Source organism: Oncorhynchus keta, chromosome 1 (assembly GCF_023373465.1).
Source record: "Oncorhynchus keta strain PuntledgeMale-10-30-2019 chromosome 1, Oket_V2, whole genome shotgun sequence".
Lineage (NCBI taxonomy): Eukaryota > Metazoa > Chordata > Actinopteri > Salmoniformes > Salmonidae > Oncorhynchus > Oncorhynchus keta.
Genome location: NC_068421.1, coordinates 2,336,850 through 2,356,407, shown reverse-complemented (window position 1 = coordinate 2,356,407; position 19,558 = coordinate 2,336,850). Strand labels below are relative to the sequence as shown.

Below are 19,558 nucleotides of genomic sequence, written 5' to 3'. Positions count from 1 at the left end.
GTAGGTGTGATAGAGGTACTAACATGGTAGGTAGGTGTGATAGAGGTACTAACATGGTAGGTAGGTATGATTGAGGTACTAACATGGAAGGTAGGTATGATAGAGGTACTACCATGGTAGGTAGGTGTGATAGAGGTACTAACATGGTAGGTAGGTGTGATAGAGGTACTAACATGGTAGGTAGGTGTGATAGAGGTACCTACTAACATGGTGGTAGGTAGGATAGAGGTACTAACATGGTACGTATGATAGAAGTACTAACATGGTGGTAGGTAGGATAGAGGTACTAACATGGTGGTAGGTAGGATAGAGGTACTAACATGGTGGTAGGTATGATAGAGGTACTAACATGGTGGTAGGTTGGATAGAGGTACTAACATGGTAGGTAGGTATGATAGAGTTACTAACGTGGTAGGTAGGTACGATAGAGGTACAAACATTGTAGATATCGTTGAGGTACTAACATGGTAGGTAGGTATGTTAGATGTACTAACATGGTAGGTAGGTGTGATAGAGGTAACTTTTAACATGGTGGTAGATAGGTGTGATAGAGGTACTAACATGGTAGGTACGATAGATGTACTAACATTGTAGGTATGGTTGAGGTACTAACATGGTAGGTACGATAGAGGTACTAACATTGTAGGTATGATTGGGGTACTAACATGGTAGGTAGGTGTGATAGAGGTACTAACATGGTAGGTAGGTGTGATAGAGGTACTAACATGTTAGGTAGGTATGATTGAGGTACTAACATGGAATGTAGGTATGATAGAGGTACTACCATGGTAGGTAGGTGTGATAGAGGTACTAACATGGTAGGTAGGTGTGATAGAGGTACTAACATGGTAGGTAGGTGTGATAGAGGTACTAACATGGTAGGTAGGTGTGATAGAGGTACCTACTAACATGGTGGTAGGTAGGATAGAGGTACTAACATGGTACGTATGATAGAGGTACTAACATGGTGGTAGGTAGGATAGAGGTACTAACATGGTGGTAGGTAGGATAGAGGTACTAACATGGTGGTAGGTATGATAGAGGTACTAACATGGTGGTAGGTTGGATAGAGGTACTAACATGGTGGTAGATAGGTATGATAGAGGTACTAACATGGTGGTAGGTAGGTAGGTGGGTAGGTAGGTAGGTAGGTAAAAGCGTTAGCTAAACCTCAGACACTGACAGGCCAGGGTTACCTACAGTATAACCTGTCAGGAGGAATTGTCTTTATTGGGATGTGTCTATTTCAGCCACACTCATTGCTGACAGTTGTATTAAATTGTTTACCCAGCCATGCAATCTCCATAGACAAACATTGCCATTAGAATGGCTTTACTGAAGAGCTCATAGGATGCCACCTTTCCAACACGTCAGTTTGTCAAGTTTCTGCCCTGCTAGAGCTGCCCCGGTCAACTTTAAGCACTGATATATCAGGGCGGCCGGTAGCCTAGTGGTTCGAGCTTTGGGCCAGTAACCGAAAGGTAGCTGTATCGAATTCCTGAGCTGACAAAGTAAAAATCTGTTGTTCTGCTCCTGAACGGGGCAGTTAATTAAACCACTTTTCCCCAGTAGGCCGTCATTGGAAATAAGAATTTGTTCTTAACTGATTTGCCAAGTTAAAGAAAGGTTCAATAAAAAAAATGTAGAGCAACAACCGCTCAGCCGCGAAGTGGCAGGCCACACAAGCTGCTTCTTTCCTCAGGTTGCAACACTCACTACCAAGTTCCAAACTGCCTCTGGGAGTAACGTCAGCACTATAACTTTTCGTCTGGAGCTTCATGAACTGGGTTTCCATGGACGAGCAGCCGCACACAAGCCTAACATCACCGTGAGCAGTGCCAAACGTCGGCTTGAGTGGTGTAAAGCTTCCCACCATTGTACTCTGAGCTGTGGAAACACATTTTCTGGAGGAATGAATCACGCCTCTGCATCTGGCCGTCTGACGGATGAATCTGGGTTTGGCGGATGCCAGGACAACACTACCTGCCCATGAGCGTAGCGCCAACTGTAAAGTTTGGTGGATGATTAATAATAGTCTGGGGCTGTTGTTCATGGTTCAGGCCCCTTAGTTCCAGTGAAGGGAAATCTTAATGCTACAGCATACAATGACATTCTAGACTATTCTGTGCCTCCAACTTTGTGGCAACAGTTTGGGGGAGGCCCTTTCCTGTTTCAGCATGACAATGCCCCCGAGCACAAAGCGAGGTCCATACAGAAATGGTTTGTCGAGATCGGTGTGGAAGAACTTCAACCCCATCCAACACCTTTGGGATGAATTGTAAAGCCGACTACAAGCCAGGCTTAATCACCTAACATTAGTGCCTGACCTCATTAATGCTCTTGTGGCTGAATGGAAGTAAGTCCCCAAAGCAATGTTCCAGCATCTAGTGGAACGTCTACCCAGAAGAGTGGAGGCTTTTATAGCAGCAAATTGGGGAGCAACTCCATAATAATGCATAAGAACAGCCCTTAGGAGTGGTATATTGGCCATAGTCCACATCCCATCATGACTTATTGCTTAAATATACTCTCTGTCTCTCACTTTGTCCCCCCACCCATCTCGTCCCCCTCTGTCACCTATCCCCCCTCCTCTCTTGGTCCTAGGTGTTGTATCTGAAAGATTTGAATCTGACTCTGGGTCAGAACTACACAGTGCGATGGGACCAGGTCAGTGATCCAGCGCCAGAGATCCAGCGCTTTGACTGCTACCCAGAGCCCGACAGTGACGAGACCAAGTGTAGGGCCAGGGGCTGCATCTGGGGGGTGGGTCTCAAAAACACACACACACACACACACACACACACTCAGTTCCTCCGAAAGGTATTTAATCAAATATTTAATCAAATAAATATTTAATCAAAACACCCATGTTGATACTTTGAATGTCTCTCTCCTGACCAGACGTCTACCACTGAGGGCGTCCCGTGGTGTTACTACCCTGAAGACTATGGTTACACCGCTACCACGGTGATAGAGCAACCTTCTGGCTGGAGCTTCGACATCACGCGGAACGCTGGGCTCCGGAGCAGCGGGAGACCAGAATCTCCAGACATAAACTCTCTCAGAGTGGAGATCAAATACCACAGTGCAGACCTACTGCAGTTTAAGGTTCCTTCCCTCTTATGACTGAAAGATTGGAATGACTCAGTTAGTGTCACATGGTACTCATCTGTCTGTCTGTCTGTCTGTCTGTCTGTCTGTCTGTCTGTCTGTCTGTCTGTCTGTCTGTCTGTCTGTCTGTCTGTCTGTCTGTCTGTCTGTCTGTCGTTCTGTCTGACTCTCTCTCTCTGTCTCTCTCTCTGTCTCTCTCTTTCTCTCTCTTTCTAGATCTATGACCCTACAAATAAGCGATTTGAGGTTCCTGTCCCCCTTAATGTCCCCTCCACCCCAGAGACAGATGAGACCAAGAGACTTTATATCGTCCAGGTCAAAAAACAGCCTTTTGGCATCCAGGTCATCAGAAAGAGCACTGGCACATTAATGTAAGTGACCTCCCTCATAGCAACAGTCCCTGGATGCTAACTCCACCATAGATATGAGAATGGGGTACAAACAATGACTACAATGGTGAAGGATGAATAAAAATTTCCACTCTTTGTCCCATGCTATTTCTCTCTCTCTCTCTCTCTCTCTCTCTCTCTCTCTCTCTCTCTCTCTCTCTCTCTGTCTCTCTCTCAGATGGGACTCTGCGTTGCCAGGCTTTACCTTCTCAGATCTGTTCATCCAGGTGTCAACACGTCTGTCTTCAGATTATGTCTATGGCTTTGGAGAGACAGAACACGCCTCATACAAACACGATCTCAACTATCATACCTGGGGCATGTTCACAAAGGACCAGCCTCCTGGGGTGAGTCACTCGCACACACATACACACACAAACATACACACACACACACACACACACACACACACACACACACACACACACACACACACACACACACACACACACACACACACACACACAGATACACACACACATACATAAATACACACACACACATACACACACACACACACACACACGCAAACGTACACTCACACAAACATACATACACACACACACAGAGACACACAGATACACACACACATACATAAATACACACACACACACGCAAACGTACACTCACACACACACACACACACACACACACACACACACACACACACACACACACACACACACACACACACACACACACACACACACACACACACACACACACACACACACACACACACACACACACACACAGTCCCAAACAGAGTAGACATTATATTAAATTGAAAACTTCCTATCAGTGTCTGTTGGCATTTGACCAGATGGACCAGTATAATCATGACATTCATAATGCCCAACACATGCAGGGCCAAGAAGTCTGCACGTGGCTGCTTTATCCTGTTTAATTGCTGAGCTGTTATGACAACTCCACAGGGTAATGCAGTGTGTATGTTCCCCTCTTGAGCCTCTCCTATGTGTGTGTGTGTGTGTGTGTGTGTGTGTGTGTGTGTGTGTGTGTGTGTGTGTGTGTGTGTGTGTGTGTGTGTGTGTGTGTGTGTGTGTGTGTGTGTGTGTGTGTGTGTGTGTGTGTGTGTGTGTGTGTGTGTGTGTGGATGGGTGGGTGTGCTCGTGCGTTTTTGTGTGATTGTGTGTGTCGTCATTAGCTGTCAGTCCTTGTTAGAGCGAACAACCTTTCTCTTCTGACTCGTGACATCACGCCACATCCTTATGCCACCAGGAATTTCTATATTTTTCTCCACAGAGGGAACTCAGCATTCAATCTATATCTCTGCCTCCACAGAGGGAACTCAGTATCCAGTCTCTCTCTCTTCCTCCACAGAGGGAATCCAGTATCCAGTCTCTGTCTGTGCCTCCACAGAGGGAACTCAGTATCCAGTCTCTCTCTCTGCCTCCACAGAGGGAACCCAGTATCCAGTCTCTGTCTGTGCCTCTACAGAGGGAACTCAGTATCCAGTCTCTCTCTCTGCCTCCACAGAGGGAACCCAGTATCTAGTTTCTATCTGTGCCTCCACAGAGGGAACTCAGTATCCAGTCTCTATCTGTGCCTCCACAGAGGGAACTCAGTATCCAGTCTCTATCTGTGCCTCCACAGAGGGAACTCAGTATCCAGTCTCTATCTGTGCCTCCACAGAGGGAACTCAGTATCCAGTCTCTATCTGTGCCTCCACAGAGGGAACTCAGTATCCAGTCTCTATCTGTGCCTCCACAGAGGGAACTCAGTATCCAGTCTCTATCTGTGCCTCCACAGAGGGAACTCAGTATCCAGTCTCTATCTGTGCCTCCACTCAAATTAACTCTGGGACTCTCTGGGATCTAATGCATAATTTTTCATCTCTGTCTCTCTCTCTTTCTCTCCCGGTACAGTATAAGTTGAATGGCTATGGTGTGCATCCCTTTTATATGGGTCTAGAGACGACCGCCAATGCTCATGGGGTACTACTGCTGAACAGCAACGCTATGGGTGAGGACAACGCACACATTCACACACACACTTTATGTGCCTGGCCATATGCACACAGTCATATTCATCTATGTATATGTATGTGAACGTGTGAGGACTTGCGATACACGGCCTGATCCATCCTCCCCTCAATACGGTGCAGTCGTCCTGTCCCCTTTGCAGAAAAGCATCCCCAAAGAATGATGTTTCCACCTCCATGCTTCACGGTTGGGATGGTGTTCTCATCCTTCTTCTTCCTCCAAACACGGCGAGTGGAGTTTAGTCCAAAAAGCTCTATTTTGGTCTCATCAGACCACATGACCTTCTCCCATTCCTCCTCTGGATCATCCAGATGGTCATTGGCAAACTTCAGACGGGCCTGGACATGCGCTGGCTTGAGCAGGGGGACCTTGCGTGCGCTGCAGGATTTTAATCCAATACGGCGTAGTCTGTTACTAATGGTTTTCTTTGAGACTGTGGTCCCAGCTCTCTTCAGGTCATTGACCAGGTCCTGCCGCGTAGTTCTGGGCTAATCCCTCACCTTCCTCATGATCATTGATGCCCCACGAGGTGAGATCTTGCATGGAGCCCCAGACCGAGGGTGATTGACCGTCATCTTGAACTTCTTCCATTTTCTAATAATTGTGCCAACAGTTGTTGCCTTCTCACCAAGCTGCTTGCCTATTGTCCTGTAGCCCATCCCAGCCTTGTGCAGGTCTACAATTGCATCCCTGATGTCCTAACACAGCTCTCTGGTCTTGGCCATTGTGGATAGGTTGGAGTCCTTCACTTTTTCCACATTATGTTACGTTACAGCCTTATACTAAATTGATTAAATTGTTTTTTTTTATACATCAATCTACACACAGTTCCTCATAGTTGTTTATTCTTCCGTAGTGTTTTCCTCAGATTGTTCAAGTCTCCAGCTACAATACATGCAACTTCAGGATATGAGGTTTACAGGATGATTACAGTTTGCATAAAGTTCAGTGTAGTTCCTTGAGAGCCGTTGTCGGCTTGACGGGGAATATACACGGCTGTGACGATGACCGAAGATAATTCTTGCGGGAGGTAATGCGGACGGCATTTTATTGTGATGTATTCTAGGTCGGTTCTACCCCACCCCCCATCCATCTCTCTCTCTTAGGTGTTCTCTCTGTATTGGCATTGGAATGTTACTTCAGATCTTTCGGAGCATTAGCAGTCTCTGCCTCCCTCTAACACACCCACTCATTTCCCCTTCTCTATCTCTCTCTCTTTCTTTCTCTCTCTCTCTGTTCATAGGAGTAACAACATGAATTTGGTCAGTGTCAGTGGTGGATAAGGAGAGAGGAGGGATGTTGAGTGGTTGAGTAGTTGAGACAGACCATCAGATGCAGGAAATCAGCCCAAAATAAATATAAAAAGCTAATTATTTTTAATGTACCTCACTCAGCTGTGTCCCACAAGTAATACAACTACCGGTTAGAACAGTTAGTCTTATCTCAAATGTTTTAGTATCATTTAAAAAAAATATTCCAAACAACAATGCATTGGCAGGGCAATTCAAGCAAAGCCAATATGCGGTGATATTGTACTGGTACTGCGGTACTGTTTTTAATAGGTTATGTTAAAAATCATTCTGATCTCAGCTCAGAAAAGATTGGTGACCACTCTCATAGGAGAACCCTTTTGGGTTCCATGTAGAATCCTTTCCACAGAGGGTTCTACCGGGAACCAAAATGCTTCTTCAAAGAGTTCTCTGAAGAACACTTTTAAGTTCTGGATAGCACCTATTTTTCTAACTACAGCTCAAAACACCCTATTTCTACAGATGTAGTATCTTAATTTGAGCCAGTTTGCTACAGAAGGGAAATAATCATTCAGCAACCAGAAACAACAGGCCAACTACTGTTGTGTCATCTGCAAATTTAATGTTTAGTTCCAGGGTCCTTAGCTTTGAGGGTACTATGGTGTTGAACGCTGAGCTGTAGTCAATGAATAGCATTCTCACATCTCCTTTTGTCCAGGTGGGAAAGGATAGTGTGGAGTGCAATAGAGATTGCATCATCTGTGGATCTATTGGGGCGGTATGCAAATTGGAGGGGGTCTAGCTAGGGTTTCTGGGATAATGGTGCTGATGTGAGCCTTGACCAGCCAGTCAGTAGTCATTTTGGCAGGTTACCATAGTGTTCTTGGGCACAGGCACTATGGTGGTCTGCTTAAAACATGTTGGCATTACAGACTCGGTCAGGGAGAGGTTCGGAGAGCATGATCACACAGTCTTCCAGAACAGCTGGTGCACTCATGCATGTTTCAGTGTTATTTGCCTCGAAGCAAGCATAGAAGTAGTTTAGCTTGTCTGGTAGGCTTGTGTCACTGGGCAGCTCTCGGCTGTGCTTCCCTTTGTAGTCTGTAATGTTTCAGTGTTATTTGCCTCGAAGAAAGCATAGAAGTAGTTTAGCTCATCGTGTAGTACGATTCGATCTTAGTCCTGTATTGAATCTTTGCCTGTTTGATGGTTCTTTGGAGGGCATAGCGGGATTTCTTATATGCTTCCTTCCGGGTTAGAGTCCCGCTCCTTGAATCCATCAGCTCAAGCATTTACATTTACATTTAAGTCATTTAGCAGACGCTCTTATCCAGAGCGACTTACAAATTGGTGCATTCACCTTATGACATCCAGTGGAACAGTCACTTTGCAATAGTGCATCTAAATCTTAAAGGGGGGTGAGAAGGATTACTTATCCTATCCTAGGTATTCCTTAAAGAGGTAGGGTTTCAGGTGTCTCCGGAAGGTGGTGATTGACTCCGCTGTCCTGGCGTCGTGAGGGAGTTTGTTCCACCATTGGGGGGCCAGAGCAGCGAACAGTTTAGACTGGGCTGAGCGGGAACTGTACTTCCTCAGTGGTAGGGAGGCGAGCAGGCCAGAGGTGGATGAACGCAGTGCCCTTGTTTGGGTGTAGGGCCTGATCAGAGCCTGGAGGTACTGAGGTGCCGTTCCCCTCACAGCTCCGTAGGCAAGCACCATGGTCTTGTAGCGGATGCGAGCTTCAACTGGAAGCCAGTGGAGAGAGCGGAGGAGCGGGGTGATGTGAGAGAACTTGGGAAGGTTGAACACCAGAAGGGCTGCGGCGTTCTGGATGAGTTGTAGGGGTTTAATGGCACAGGCAGGGAGCCCAGCCAACAGCGAGTTGCAGTAGTCCAGACGGGAGATGACAAGTGCCTGGATTAGGACCTGCGCCGCTTCCTGTGTGAGGCAGGGTCGTACTCTGCGGATGTTGTAGAGCATGAACCTACAGGAACGGGCCACCGCCTTGATGTTAGTTGAGAACGACAGGGTGTTGTCCAGGATCACGCCAAGGTTCTTAGCGCTCTGGGAGGAGGACACAATGGAGTTGTCAACCGTGATGGCGAGATCATGGAACGGGCAGTCCTTCCCTGGGAGGAAGAGCAGCTCCGTCTTGCCGAGGTTCAGCTTGAGGTGGTGATCTGTCATCCACACTGATATGTCTGCCAGACATGCAGAGATGCGATTCGCCACCTGGTCATCAGAAGGGGGAAAGGAGAAGATTAATTGTGTGTCGTCTGCATAGCAATGATAGGAGAGACCATGTGAGGTTATGACAGAGCCAAGTGACTTGGTGTATAGCGAGAATAGGAGAGGGCCTAGAACAGAGCCCTGGGGGACACCAGTGGTGAGAGTGCGTGGTGAGGAGACAGATTCTCGCCACGCCACCTGGTAGGAGCGACCTGTCAGGTAGGACGCAATCCAAGCATGGGCCGTGCCGGAGATGCCCAACTCGGAGAGGGTGGAGAGGAGGATCTGATGGTTCACAGTATCGAAGGCAGCCGATAGGTCTAGAAGGATGAGAGCAGAGGAGAGAGAGTTAGCTTTAGCGGTGTGGAGCGCCTCCGTGATACAGAGAAGAGCAGTCTCAGTTGAATGACTAGTCTTGAAACCTGACTGATTTGGATCAAGAAGGTCATTCTGAGAGAGATAGCGGGAGAGCTGGCCAAGGACGGCACGTTCAAGAGTTTTGGAGAGAAAAGAAAGAAGGGATACTGGTCTGTAGTTGTTGACATCGGAGGGATCGAGTGTAGGTTTTTTCAGAAGGGGTGCAACTCTCGCTCTCTTGAAGACGGAAGGGACGTAGCCAGCGGTCAGGGATGAGTTGATGAGCGAGGTGAGGTAAGGGAGAAGGTCTCCGGAAATGGTCTGGAGAAGAGAGGAGGGATAGGGTCAAGCGGGCAGGTTGTTGGGCGGCCGGCCGTCACAAGACGCGAGATTTCATCTGAGAGAGAGGGGAGAAAGAGGTCAGAGCACAGGGTAGGGCAGTGTGAGCAGAACCAGCGGTGTCGTTTGACTTAGCAAACGAGGATCGGATGTCGTCGACCTTCTTTTCAAAATGGTTGACGAAGTCATCTGCAGAGAGGGAGGAGGGGGGGAGGGGGAGGAGGATTCAGGAGGGAGGAGAAGGTGGCAAAGAGCTTCCTAGGGTTAGAGGCAGAAGCTTGGAATTTAGAGTGGTAGAAAGTGGCTTTAGCAGCAGAGACAGAAGAGGAAAATGTAGAGAGGAGGGAGCGAAAGGATGCCAGGTCCGCAGGGAGCCTTTAATTTAGTGAGGATGCTGCCTGTAATCCATGGCTTCTGATTGGGGTATGTACGTACGTACGGTCACTGTGGGGACGACATCATCGATGCACTTATTGATGAAGCCAATGACTGATGTGGTGTACTCCTCAATGCCATCGGAGGAATCCCCGGAACATATTCCAGTCTGGGATAACAAAACAGTGGTCTTTCTGTGGCTCAGTTGGTAGAGCATGGCGCTTGTAACGCCAGGGTAGTGGGTTCGATTCCCGGGACCACCCATACGTAGAATGTATGCACACATGACTGTAAGTCGCTTTGGATAAAAGCGTCAGCTAAATGGCATATACTATACAGTCCTGTAGTTTAGGATCTGCTTCATCTGACCACTTTTTTATTGATCTCGTCACGGGTGCTTCCTGCTTTAATTTTTGCTTGTAATCAGGAATCAGGAGGATATAATTATGGTCAGATTTGCCAAATTGAGGGCGAGGAAGAGCTTCGTATGCGTCTCTGTGTGCGGAGTATAGGTGGTCCAAAGATCTTTTTCCTCTGGTTGCTCATTTAACAAAGTCCCCGGCTACTAGGAGCGCTGCCTCTGGGTGAGCATTTTCTTGGTCGCTTATGGCAGAATACAGCTCATTCAATGCTGTCTTAGTGCCAGCCTCTGACTGTGGTGGTTTGTAAACAGCTACGAAAAATACAGATGAAAACTCTCTAGGTAGATTGTGTGGTCTACAGTTTATCATGAGATAGTCTAACTTCCTTAGATATCATGCACCAGCTGTTATTTACAAAAATACATTGTCCGCCGCCCCTTGTCTTAACAGACACCACTGTTCTATCCTGCCGGTGTATAACCAGCCAGCTGTATGTTGATAGTGTCGTCGTTCAGCCACGACTCCGTGAAGCATAAGATGTTACAGTTTTTAATGTCCTGCTGGTAGTTTAATCTTACGAGTAGCGCGTCAATTTTATTCTCCAAAGATTACGCGTTTGCTAGCAGAATGGAAGGCAGTGGGGGTTCATTCGATCGCCTGCAAATTCTTAGAAGGCAGCCCCGCCCTTTGGCCTCTGTTTCTCCGCCTCCTCTTCACGCAAATGACAGGGATTTGGGCCTGTTCCAGAGAAAGCAGTATATCCTTCGCATCGGGCTCGTCAGAGTCGAGAAAGGAAAAAAAATATTCTGCCAGTCCGCGGTGAACCATCGCTGTCCTGATGTCCAGAAGTTATTTTCGGTCATAAGAGACATTAGTAGCAACATTATGTACAAAATAAGTTACAAAATAAGTTACAATCAACACAAATAAGCGAACAAAAAAAGCACACTAGGTTGGGTACACGTAAAACATCTGCCTTCCTCTCCGGCGCCATCTTACTCAAGGACCCCTTTCTAACTCCAGCTCAAACATTCTCTTTCTACGTACAGTGTGTCTCCTTTGATTTGTTTAATTTCAAGGACATACTGGCATCATGTAATATAAATTGCAAAATGGTCCTTTGTTGACCTTAGAGGAATATATATAAATATAAATATTTACATTCACTGACCTTTAACCTTTGAAACTAGATGTGACCTTCCAGCCGACCCCTGCCCTGACCTATCGTACCCTGGGGGGCATCCTGGACTTCTACATTGTGATGGGACCCACTCCAGAACTGGTGGTGGAGGAGTATACTGCCGTAAGTCTCTCTCTCTCTGTGTGTGTGTGTTGTGTTTTGTCTGGCTTTGTGCACCTCCTGATGGACTACAGCAGCTGCGACTTTTACGCTTCATTGCTCCCTCATCTAGCCAATCTAAACACACAAACACACACACACACACACACACACACACACACACACACACACACACACACACACACACACACACACACACACACACACACACACACACACACACACACACACACACACACACACACACACACACACACACACATGCAACTTCAGACAGTGCACGACAGAGCACATAATCAACAACTTGTTTAAGACATATCTCAGCCAAAAGTAAACTTTCGTAACTGGTTTAAATTCCTTGTTCATTCCCTTCAGCTGATTGGACGTCCCGTGCTCCCTGCCTATTGGTCCCTTGGGTTCCAGCTCTGTCGCTATGGATACGCCAACGACACAGAGATAGCAGACCTCTACAGAGAAATGAGAGCAGCAGGAATACCCTACGTAAGCACCCTTAAATTATACTCTTCAAACAAGTGCCCTTACTCATCACCCTAGAACACCATTTGTTATCATTAATAGCTTTTTGTTACTCTCCGTACATTAAACTCAAGTACCCTTACTTTACACCCTACAATACTTTCTACCTATAATAAACCCACTTATTTCTGTTAAAGCATCCTTATCCCCAGTGCCCTTGTCAGCAACAGTAATTTCCCAGGCCCCTAACCCATACCCTCGACCTCCTGTAGGATGTGCAGTATGCAGCTCATAGACTAACCCATACCCTCAACCTCCTGTGGGATGTGCAGTATGCAGAACATAGACTAACCCATACCCTCGACCTCCTGTAGGATGTGCAGTATGCAGCACAAATACTAACCCATACCCTCAACCTCCTGTGGGATGTGCAGTATGCAGAACATAGACTAACCCATACCCTCGACCTCCTGTAGGATGTGCAGTATGCATAACATAGACTAACCCATACCCTCGACCTCCTGTAGGATGTGCAGTATGCAGCACATAGACTAACCCATACCCTCAACCTCCTGTAGGATGTGCAGTATGCATAACATAGACTAACCCATACCCTCGACCTCCTGTAGGATGTGCAGTATGCAGCACATAGACTAACCCATACCCTCGACCTCCTGTAGGATGTGCAGTATGCAGAACATAGATTAACCCATAGCCTCGACCTCCTGTAGGATGTGCAGTATGCAGAACATAGACTAACCCATACCCTCAACCTCCTGTAGGATGTGCAGTATGCAGAACATAGACTAACCCATACCCTCTACCTCCTGTGGGATGTGCAGTATGCAGAACATAGGCTAACCCATACCCTCAACCTCCTGTGGGATGTGCAGTATGCAGAACATAGACTAACCCATACCCTCGAGCTCCTGTAGGATGTGCAGTATGCATAACATAGACTAACCCATACCCTCGACCTCCTTTAGGATGTGCAGTATGCAGCACATAGACTAACCCATACCCTCGACCTCCTTTAGGATGTGCAGTATGCAGAACATAGATTAACCCATAGCCTCAACCTCCTGTAGGATGTGCAGTATGCAGAACATAGACTAACCCATACCCTCGACCTCCTGTAGGATGTGCAGTATGCAGCACAAATACTAACCCATACCCTCAACCTCCTGTGGGATGTGCAGTATGCAGAACATAGACTAAACCATACCCTCGACCTCCTGTAGGATGTGCAGTATGCATAACATAGACTAACCCATACCCTCGACCTCCTGTAGGATGTGCAGTATGCAGCACATAGACTAACCCATACCCTCGACCTCCTGTATGATGTGCAGTATGCAGAACATAGATTAACCCATAGCCTCGACCTCCTGTAGGATGTGCAGTATTCAGAACATAGACTAACCCATACCCTCGACCTCCTGTAGGATGTGCAGTATGCAGAACATAGACTAACCCATACCCTCGACCTCCTGTAGGATGTGCAGTATGCAGAACATAGACTAACCCATACCCTCGACCTCCTGTGGGATGTGCAGTATGCAGAACATAGGCTAACCCATACCCTCAACCTCCTGTAGGATGTGCAGTATGCAGAACATAGGCTAACCCATACCCTCAACCTCCTGTGGGATGTGCAGTATGCAGAACATAGGCTAACCCATACCCTCGACCTCCTGTAGGATGTGCAGTATGCAGAACATAGACTAACCCATAGCCTCGACCTCCTGTAGGATGTGCAGTATGCAGAATATAGACTAACCTATACCCTCGACCTCCTGTAGGATGTGCAGTATGCAGAACATAGACTAACCCATACCCTCGACCTCCTGTAGGATGTGCAGTATGCAGAACATAGACTAACCCATACCCTCGACCTCCTGTAAAGATGTGCAGTATGCAGAACATAGACTAACCCATACCCTCGACCTCCTGTAGGATGTGCAGTATGCAGAACATAGGCTAACCCATACCCTCAACCTCCTGTGGGATGTGCAGTATGCAGAACATAGGCTAACCCATACCCTCGACCTCCTGTAGGATGTGCAGTATGCAGAACATAGACTAACCCATAGCCTCGACCTCCTGTAGGATGTGCAGTATGCAGAACATAGACTAACCCATACCCTCGACCTCCTGTAGGATGTGCAGTATGCAGAACATAGACTAACCCATACCCTCTACCTCCTGTAGGATGTGCAGTATGCAGAACATAGACTAACCCATACCCTCGACCTCCTGTGGGATGTGCAGTATGCAGAACATAGGCTAACCCATACCCTCGACCTCCTGTAGGATGTGCAGTATGCAGAACATAGACTAACCCATAGCCTCAACCTCCTGTAGGATGTGCAGTATGCAGAACATAGACTAACCCATACCCTCGACCTCCTGTAGGATGTGCAGTATGCAGAACATAGACTAACCCATACCCTCGACCTCCTGTAGGATGTGCAGTATGCAGAACATAGACTAACCCATACCCTCGACCTCCTGTAGGATGTGCAGTATGCAGAACATAGACTAACCCATACCCTCGACCTCCTGTAAAGATGTGCAGTATGCAGAACATAAACTAACCCATACCATCGACCTCCTGTAGGATGTGCAGTATGCAGAACATAGACTAACCCATACCCTCGACCTCCTGTAGGATGTGCAGTACGCAGAACATAGACTGACCCAAACCCTCGACCTCCTGTAGGATGTGCAGTATGCAGAACATAGACTGACCCATACTCTCGACCTCCTGTAGGATGTGCAGTATGCAGAACATAGACTACTAACCCATACCCTCGACCTCCTGTAGGATGTGCAGTATGCAGAACATAGACTAACCCATACCCTCGACCTCCTGTAAAGATGTGCAGTATGCAGAACATAAACTAACCATACCATCGACCTCCTGTAGGATGTGCAGTATGCAGAACATAGACTACTAACCCATACCCTCGACCTCCTGTAGGATGTGCAGTACGCAGAACATAGACTGACCCAAACCCTCGACCTCCTGTAGGATGTGCAGTATGCAGAACATAGACTAACCCATACCCTCGACCTCCTGTAGGATGTGCAGTACGCAGAACATAGACTGACCCAAACCCTCGACCTCCTGTAGGATGTGCAGTATGCAGAACATAGACTGACCCATACTCTCGACCTCCAGTAGGATGTGCAGTATGCAGAACATAGACTAACCCATACCCTCGACCTCCTGTAGGATGTGCAGTATGCAGACATAGACTACATGGAGCGCCAGCTGAACTTTGTTCTGGATAGCCAGTTCCAGGGTCTACCAGCGCTGGTGGACCACATGAGAGGAGAGGGCATGAGATTCATCTTCATACTGGTACATTATGGAATGTGAAACATATTAACGATCACATTTAGAACAGTAATAAGGGCCTGACGTATTTTCTGACAATGTTTTTTTGAATGCGTGTTTGTGTATGGCGTGCAGGACCCTGCCATCGGTGCCAACGAGACAACGCCCTACACTGCCTTTGACCGTGGTGTAGAAGAAGACGTATTCATCAAATGGCCCAAGGAGCTCAGCAATGACATCGTCTGGGGGAAGGTGAGTGGAGATGGAGAGGGAGGGTGGCATAAAGAGAGAGGGGGAGGGTGGGTTGAGTTGCAGATTAAACTGACGGACAACAATAAATATTCAAGTTTTTAAACTACCATTTCGAAATGGAATAAAATAAAGAAGAAAGAATAAGTGAGTGAGACAGAGAGGAAGTAGTTAGCTGGAGGTCTTGGAGGACATTCTCTCTATTCAACTCTACTAATTGTCTCTATCAAACTTCACATTCTCTCTATTCAATTCTACTAATTGTCTCTATCAAACTTCACATTCTCTCTATTCAACTCTACTAATTGTCTCTATCAAACTTCACATTCTCTCTATTCAACTCTACTAATTGACTCTATTCAACTCTACTAATTGACTCTATTCAACTCTACTAATTGACTCTATTCAACTCTACTAATTGACTCTATTCAACTCTACTAATTGACTCTATTCAACTCTACTAATTATCCATATTCAACTATACTATTTAACTCTATTCAACTCTACTAATTGACTCTATTCAACTCTACTAATTGACTCTATTCAACTCTACTAATTGACTCTATTCAACTCTACTAATTGACTCTATTCAACTGTACTAATTGACTCTATTCAACTGTACTAATTATCCATATTAAACTATACTATTTAACTCTATTCAACTCTACTAATTATCCATATTAAACTATACTATTTAACTCTATTCAACTCTACTAATTTCCTCTATTCAACTGTACTAAAGTTGTCTTTTCTATCTGTAGGTATGGCCTGACTTCCCTGGTGTTGTAGTCAATGAGTCTGTAGACTGGGACACGCAAGTAGAGGTATGTCTCACTTCCTGTTAACACATCAACTGTCCAATCACAGAGCCTGACACACTTCCTGTTTTACAGTCCAATTACTGACATGTCTTAATGTTTTTTTGGTCATGTGTTCTCTGGCCACTCCCAGATCTATAGGTCCTATGCGGCATTCCCAGACTTCTTCATGAATCGTACAGCAACGTGGTGGCAAAGGGAAATTTCAGATTTCTACAATAAAATCATGAAATTTGATGGACTCTGGATCGTGAGTGATATCATACCACTGAGCACGCACACACACACACACACACACACACACACACACACACACACACACACACACACACACACACACACACACACACACACACACACACACACACACACACACACACACACACACACACACACACAGTCTGCTTTACCTTGAGTGTGATTGTGTGTTTAGGACATGAACGAACCATCCAGCTTTGTCCATGGAACAGTTGGAGAGAAGTGTCTGGGTCCCTCTGTCTACGACAACCCCCCATACATGCCACGTAAGAACACTCATACCTATATCAATACACTCATACCTGTATCAATACACTCATACCTATATCAATACACTCACACCTGTATCAATAAACTCAGACCTGTATCAATACACTCATACCTATATCAATACACTCATACCTGTATCAATACACTCACACCTGTATCAATACACTCACACCTGTATCAAGACACTCACACCTGTATCAATACACTCATACCTGTATCAATACACTCATACCTGTATCAAGACACTCACACCTGTATCAATACACTCACACCTGTATCAAGACACTCACACCTGCATCAATACACTCATACCTATATCAATACACTCATACCTGTATCAATACACTCACACCTGTATCAATACACTCACACCTGCATCAATACACTAACACCTGTATCAATACACTCACACCTGTATCAATACACTCACACCTGTATCAAGACACTCACACCTGTATCAATACACTCACACCTGTATCAATACACTCACACCTGTATCAATACAATCACACCTGTATCAATACACTCATACCTATATCAAGACACTCATACCTATATCAATACACTCACACCTATATCAAGACACTCACACCTGTAGCAAGACACTCACACCTGTATCAAGACACTCACACCTGTATCAATACACTCACACCTGTATCAATACACTCACACCTATATCAATACACTCACACCTGTATCAATACACTCACACCTGTATCAATACACTCACACCTGTATCAATACACACACCTGTATCAATACACTCACACCTATATCAATACACTCACACCTGTATCAATACACTCACACCTGTATCAATACACTCACACCTGTATCAATACACTCACACCTGTATCAATACACTCACACCTGTATCAATACACTCACACCTGTATCAAGACACTCACACCTGTATCAATACACTCACACCTGTATCAATACACTCACACCTGTATCAATACACTCACACCTGTATCAATACACTCACACCTGTATCAATACACTCACACCTGTATCAATACACTGACACCTGCATCAATACACTGACACCTGTATCAATACACTCACACCTGTATCAATACACTCACACCTGTATCAATACACTCACACCTGTATCAATACACTCACACCTGTATCAATACACTCACACCTGTATCAATACACTCACACCTGTATCAATACACTCACACCTGTATCAATACACTCACACCTGTATCAAGACACTCACACCTGTATCAATACACTCACACCTGTATCAATACACTCACACCTGTATCAATACACTCACACCTGTATCAAGACACTCACACCTGTATCAATACACTCATATCTGTATCAATACACTCACACCTGTATCAATACACTCACACCTGTATCAATACACTCACACGTGTATCAATACACTCACACCTGTATAAATACACGCACACCTGTATCAAGACACTCACACCTGTATCAAGACACTCACACCTGTATCAATACACTCACACCTGTATCAAGACACTCACACCTGTATCAATACACTCACACCTGTATCAATACACTCACACCTGTATCAATACACTCACACCTGTATCAATACAATCACACCTGTATCAATACACTCACACCTATATCAATACACTCACACCTGTATCAAGACACTCACACCTGTATCAATACACTCACACCTGTATCAATACACTCACACCTGTATCAATACAATCACACCTGTATCAATACACTCATACCTATATCAAGACACTCATACCTATATCAATACACTCACACCTATATCAAGACACTCACACCTGTAGCAAGACACTCACACCTGTATCAAGACACTCACACCTGTATCAATACACTCACACCTGTATCACTACACTCATACCTATATCAATACACTCACACCTGCATCAATACACTAACACCTGTATCAATACACTCACACCTGTATCAATACATGCACACCTGTATCAATACACTCACACCTGTATCAAGACACTCACACCTGTATCAATACACTCACACCTGTATCAATACACTCACACCTGTATCAATACACTCACACCTGTATCAATACACTCACACCTGTATCAATACACTCACACCTGTATCAATACACTCACACCTGTATCAAGACACTCACACCTGTATCAATACACTCACACCTGTATCAATACACTCACACCTGTATCAATACACTCACACCTGTATCAATACACTCACACCTGTATCAATACACTCACACCTGTATCAATACACTGACACCTGCATCAATACACTGACACCTGTATCAATACACGCACACCTGTATCAAGACACTCACACCTGTATCAATACACTCACACCTGTATCAAGACACTCACACCTGTATCAATACACTCACACCTGTATCAATACACTCACACCTGTATCAATACACTCACACCTGTATCAATACACTCAC

General features: G+C 45.7%; 1 protein-coding gene across 3 annotated transcripts in view; it reads left to right on the top strand.

Annotated features, from left to right (window-relative positions):
- si (sucrase-isomaltase (alpha-glucosidase)) overlaps positions 1-19,558 on the top strand; it is a 134,776-nt gene that overhangs the window by 79,263 nt on the left and 35,955 nt on the right. For all 3 annotated transcript variants that reach the window (XM_052457800.1, XM_052457824.1, XM_052457836.1), the window contains exons 25-36: positions 2,605-2,763; positions 2,902-3,108; positions 3,328-3,482; positions 3,679-3,847; positions 5,387-5,483; positions 11,606-11,718; positions 12,091-12,216; positions 15,431-15,559; positions 15,671-15,787; positions 16,546-16,608; positions 16,736-16,852; positions 17,036-17,126. In XM_052457800.1, the coding sequence (XP_052313760.1) occupies positions 2,605-2,763; positions 2,902-3,108; positions 3,328-3,482; positions 3,679-3,847; positions 5,387-5,483; positions 11,606-11,718; positions 12,091-12,216; positions 15,431-15,559; positions 15,671-15,787; positions 16,546-16,608; positions 16,736-16,852; positions 17,036-17,126 (1,543 nt within the window). The remainder of the gene's footprint in view (positions 1-2,604; positions 2,764-2,901; positions 3,109-3,327; positions 3,483-3,678; positions 3,848-5,386; positions 5,484-11,605; positions 11,719-12,090; positions 12,217-15,430; positions 15,560-15,670; positions 15,788-16,545; positions 16,609-16,735; positions 16,853-17,035; positions 17,127-19,558) is intronic.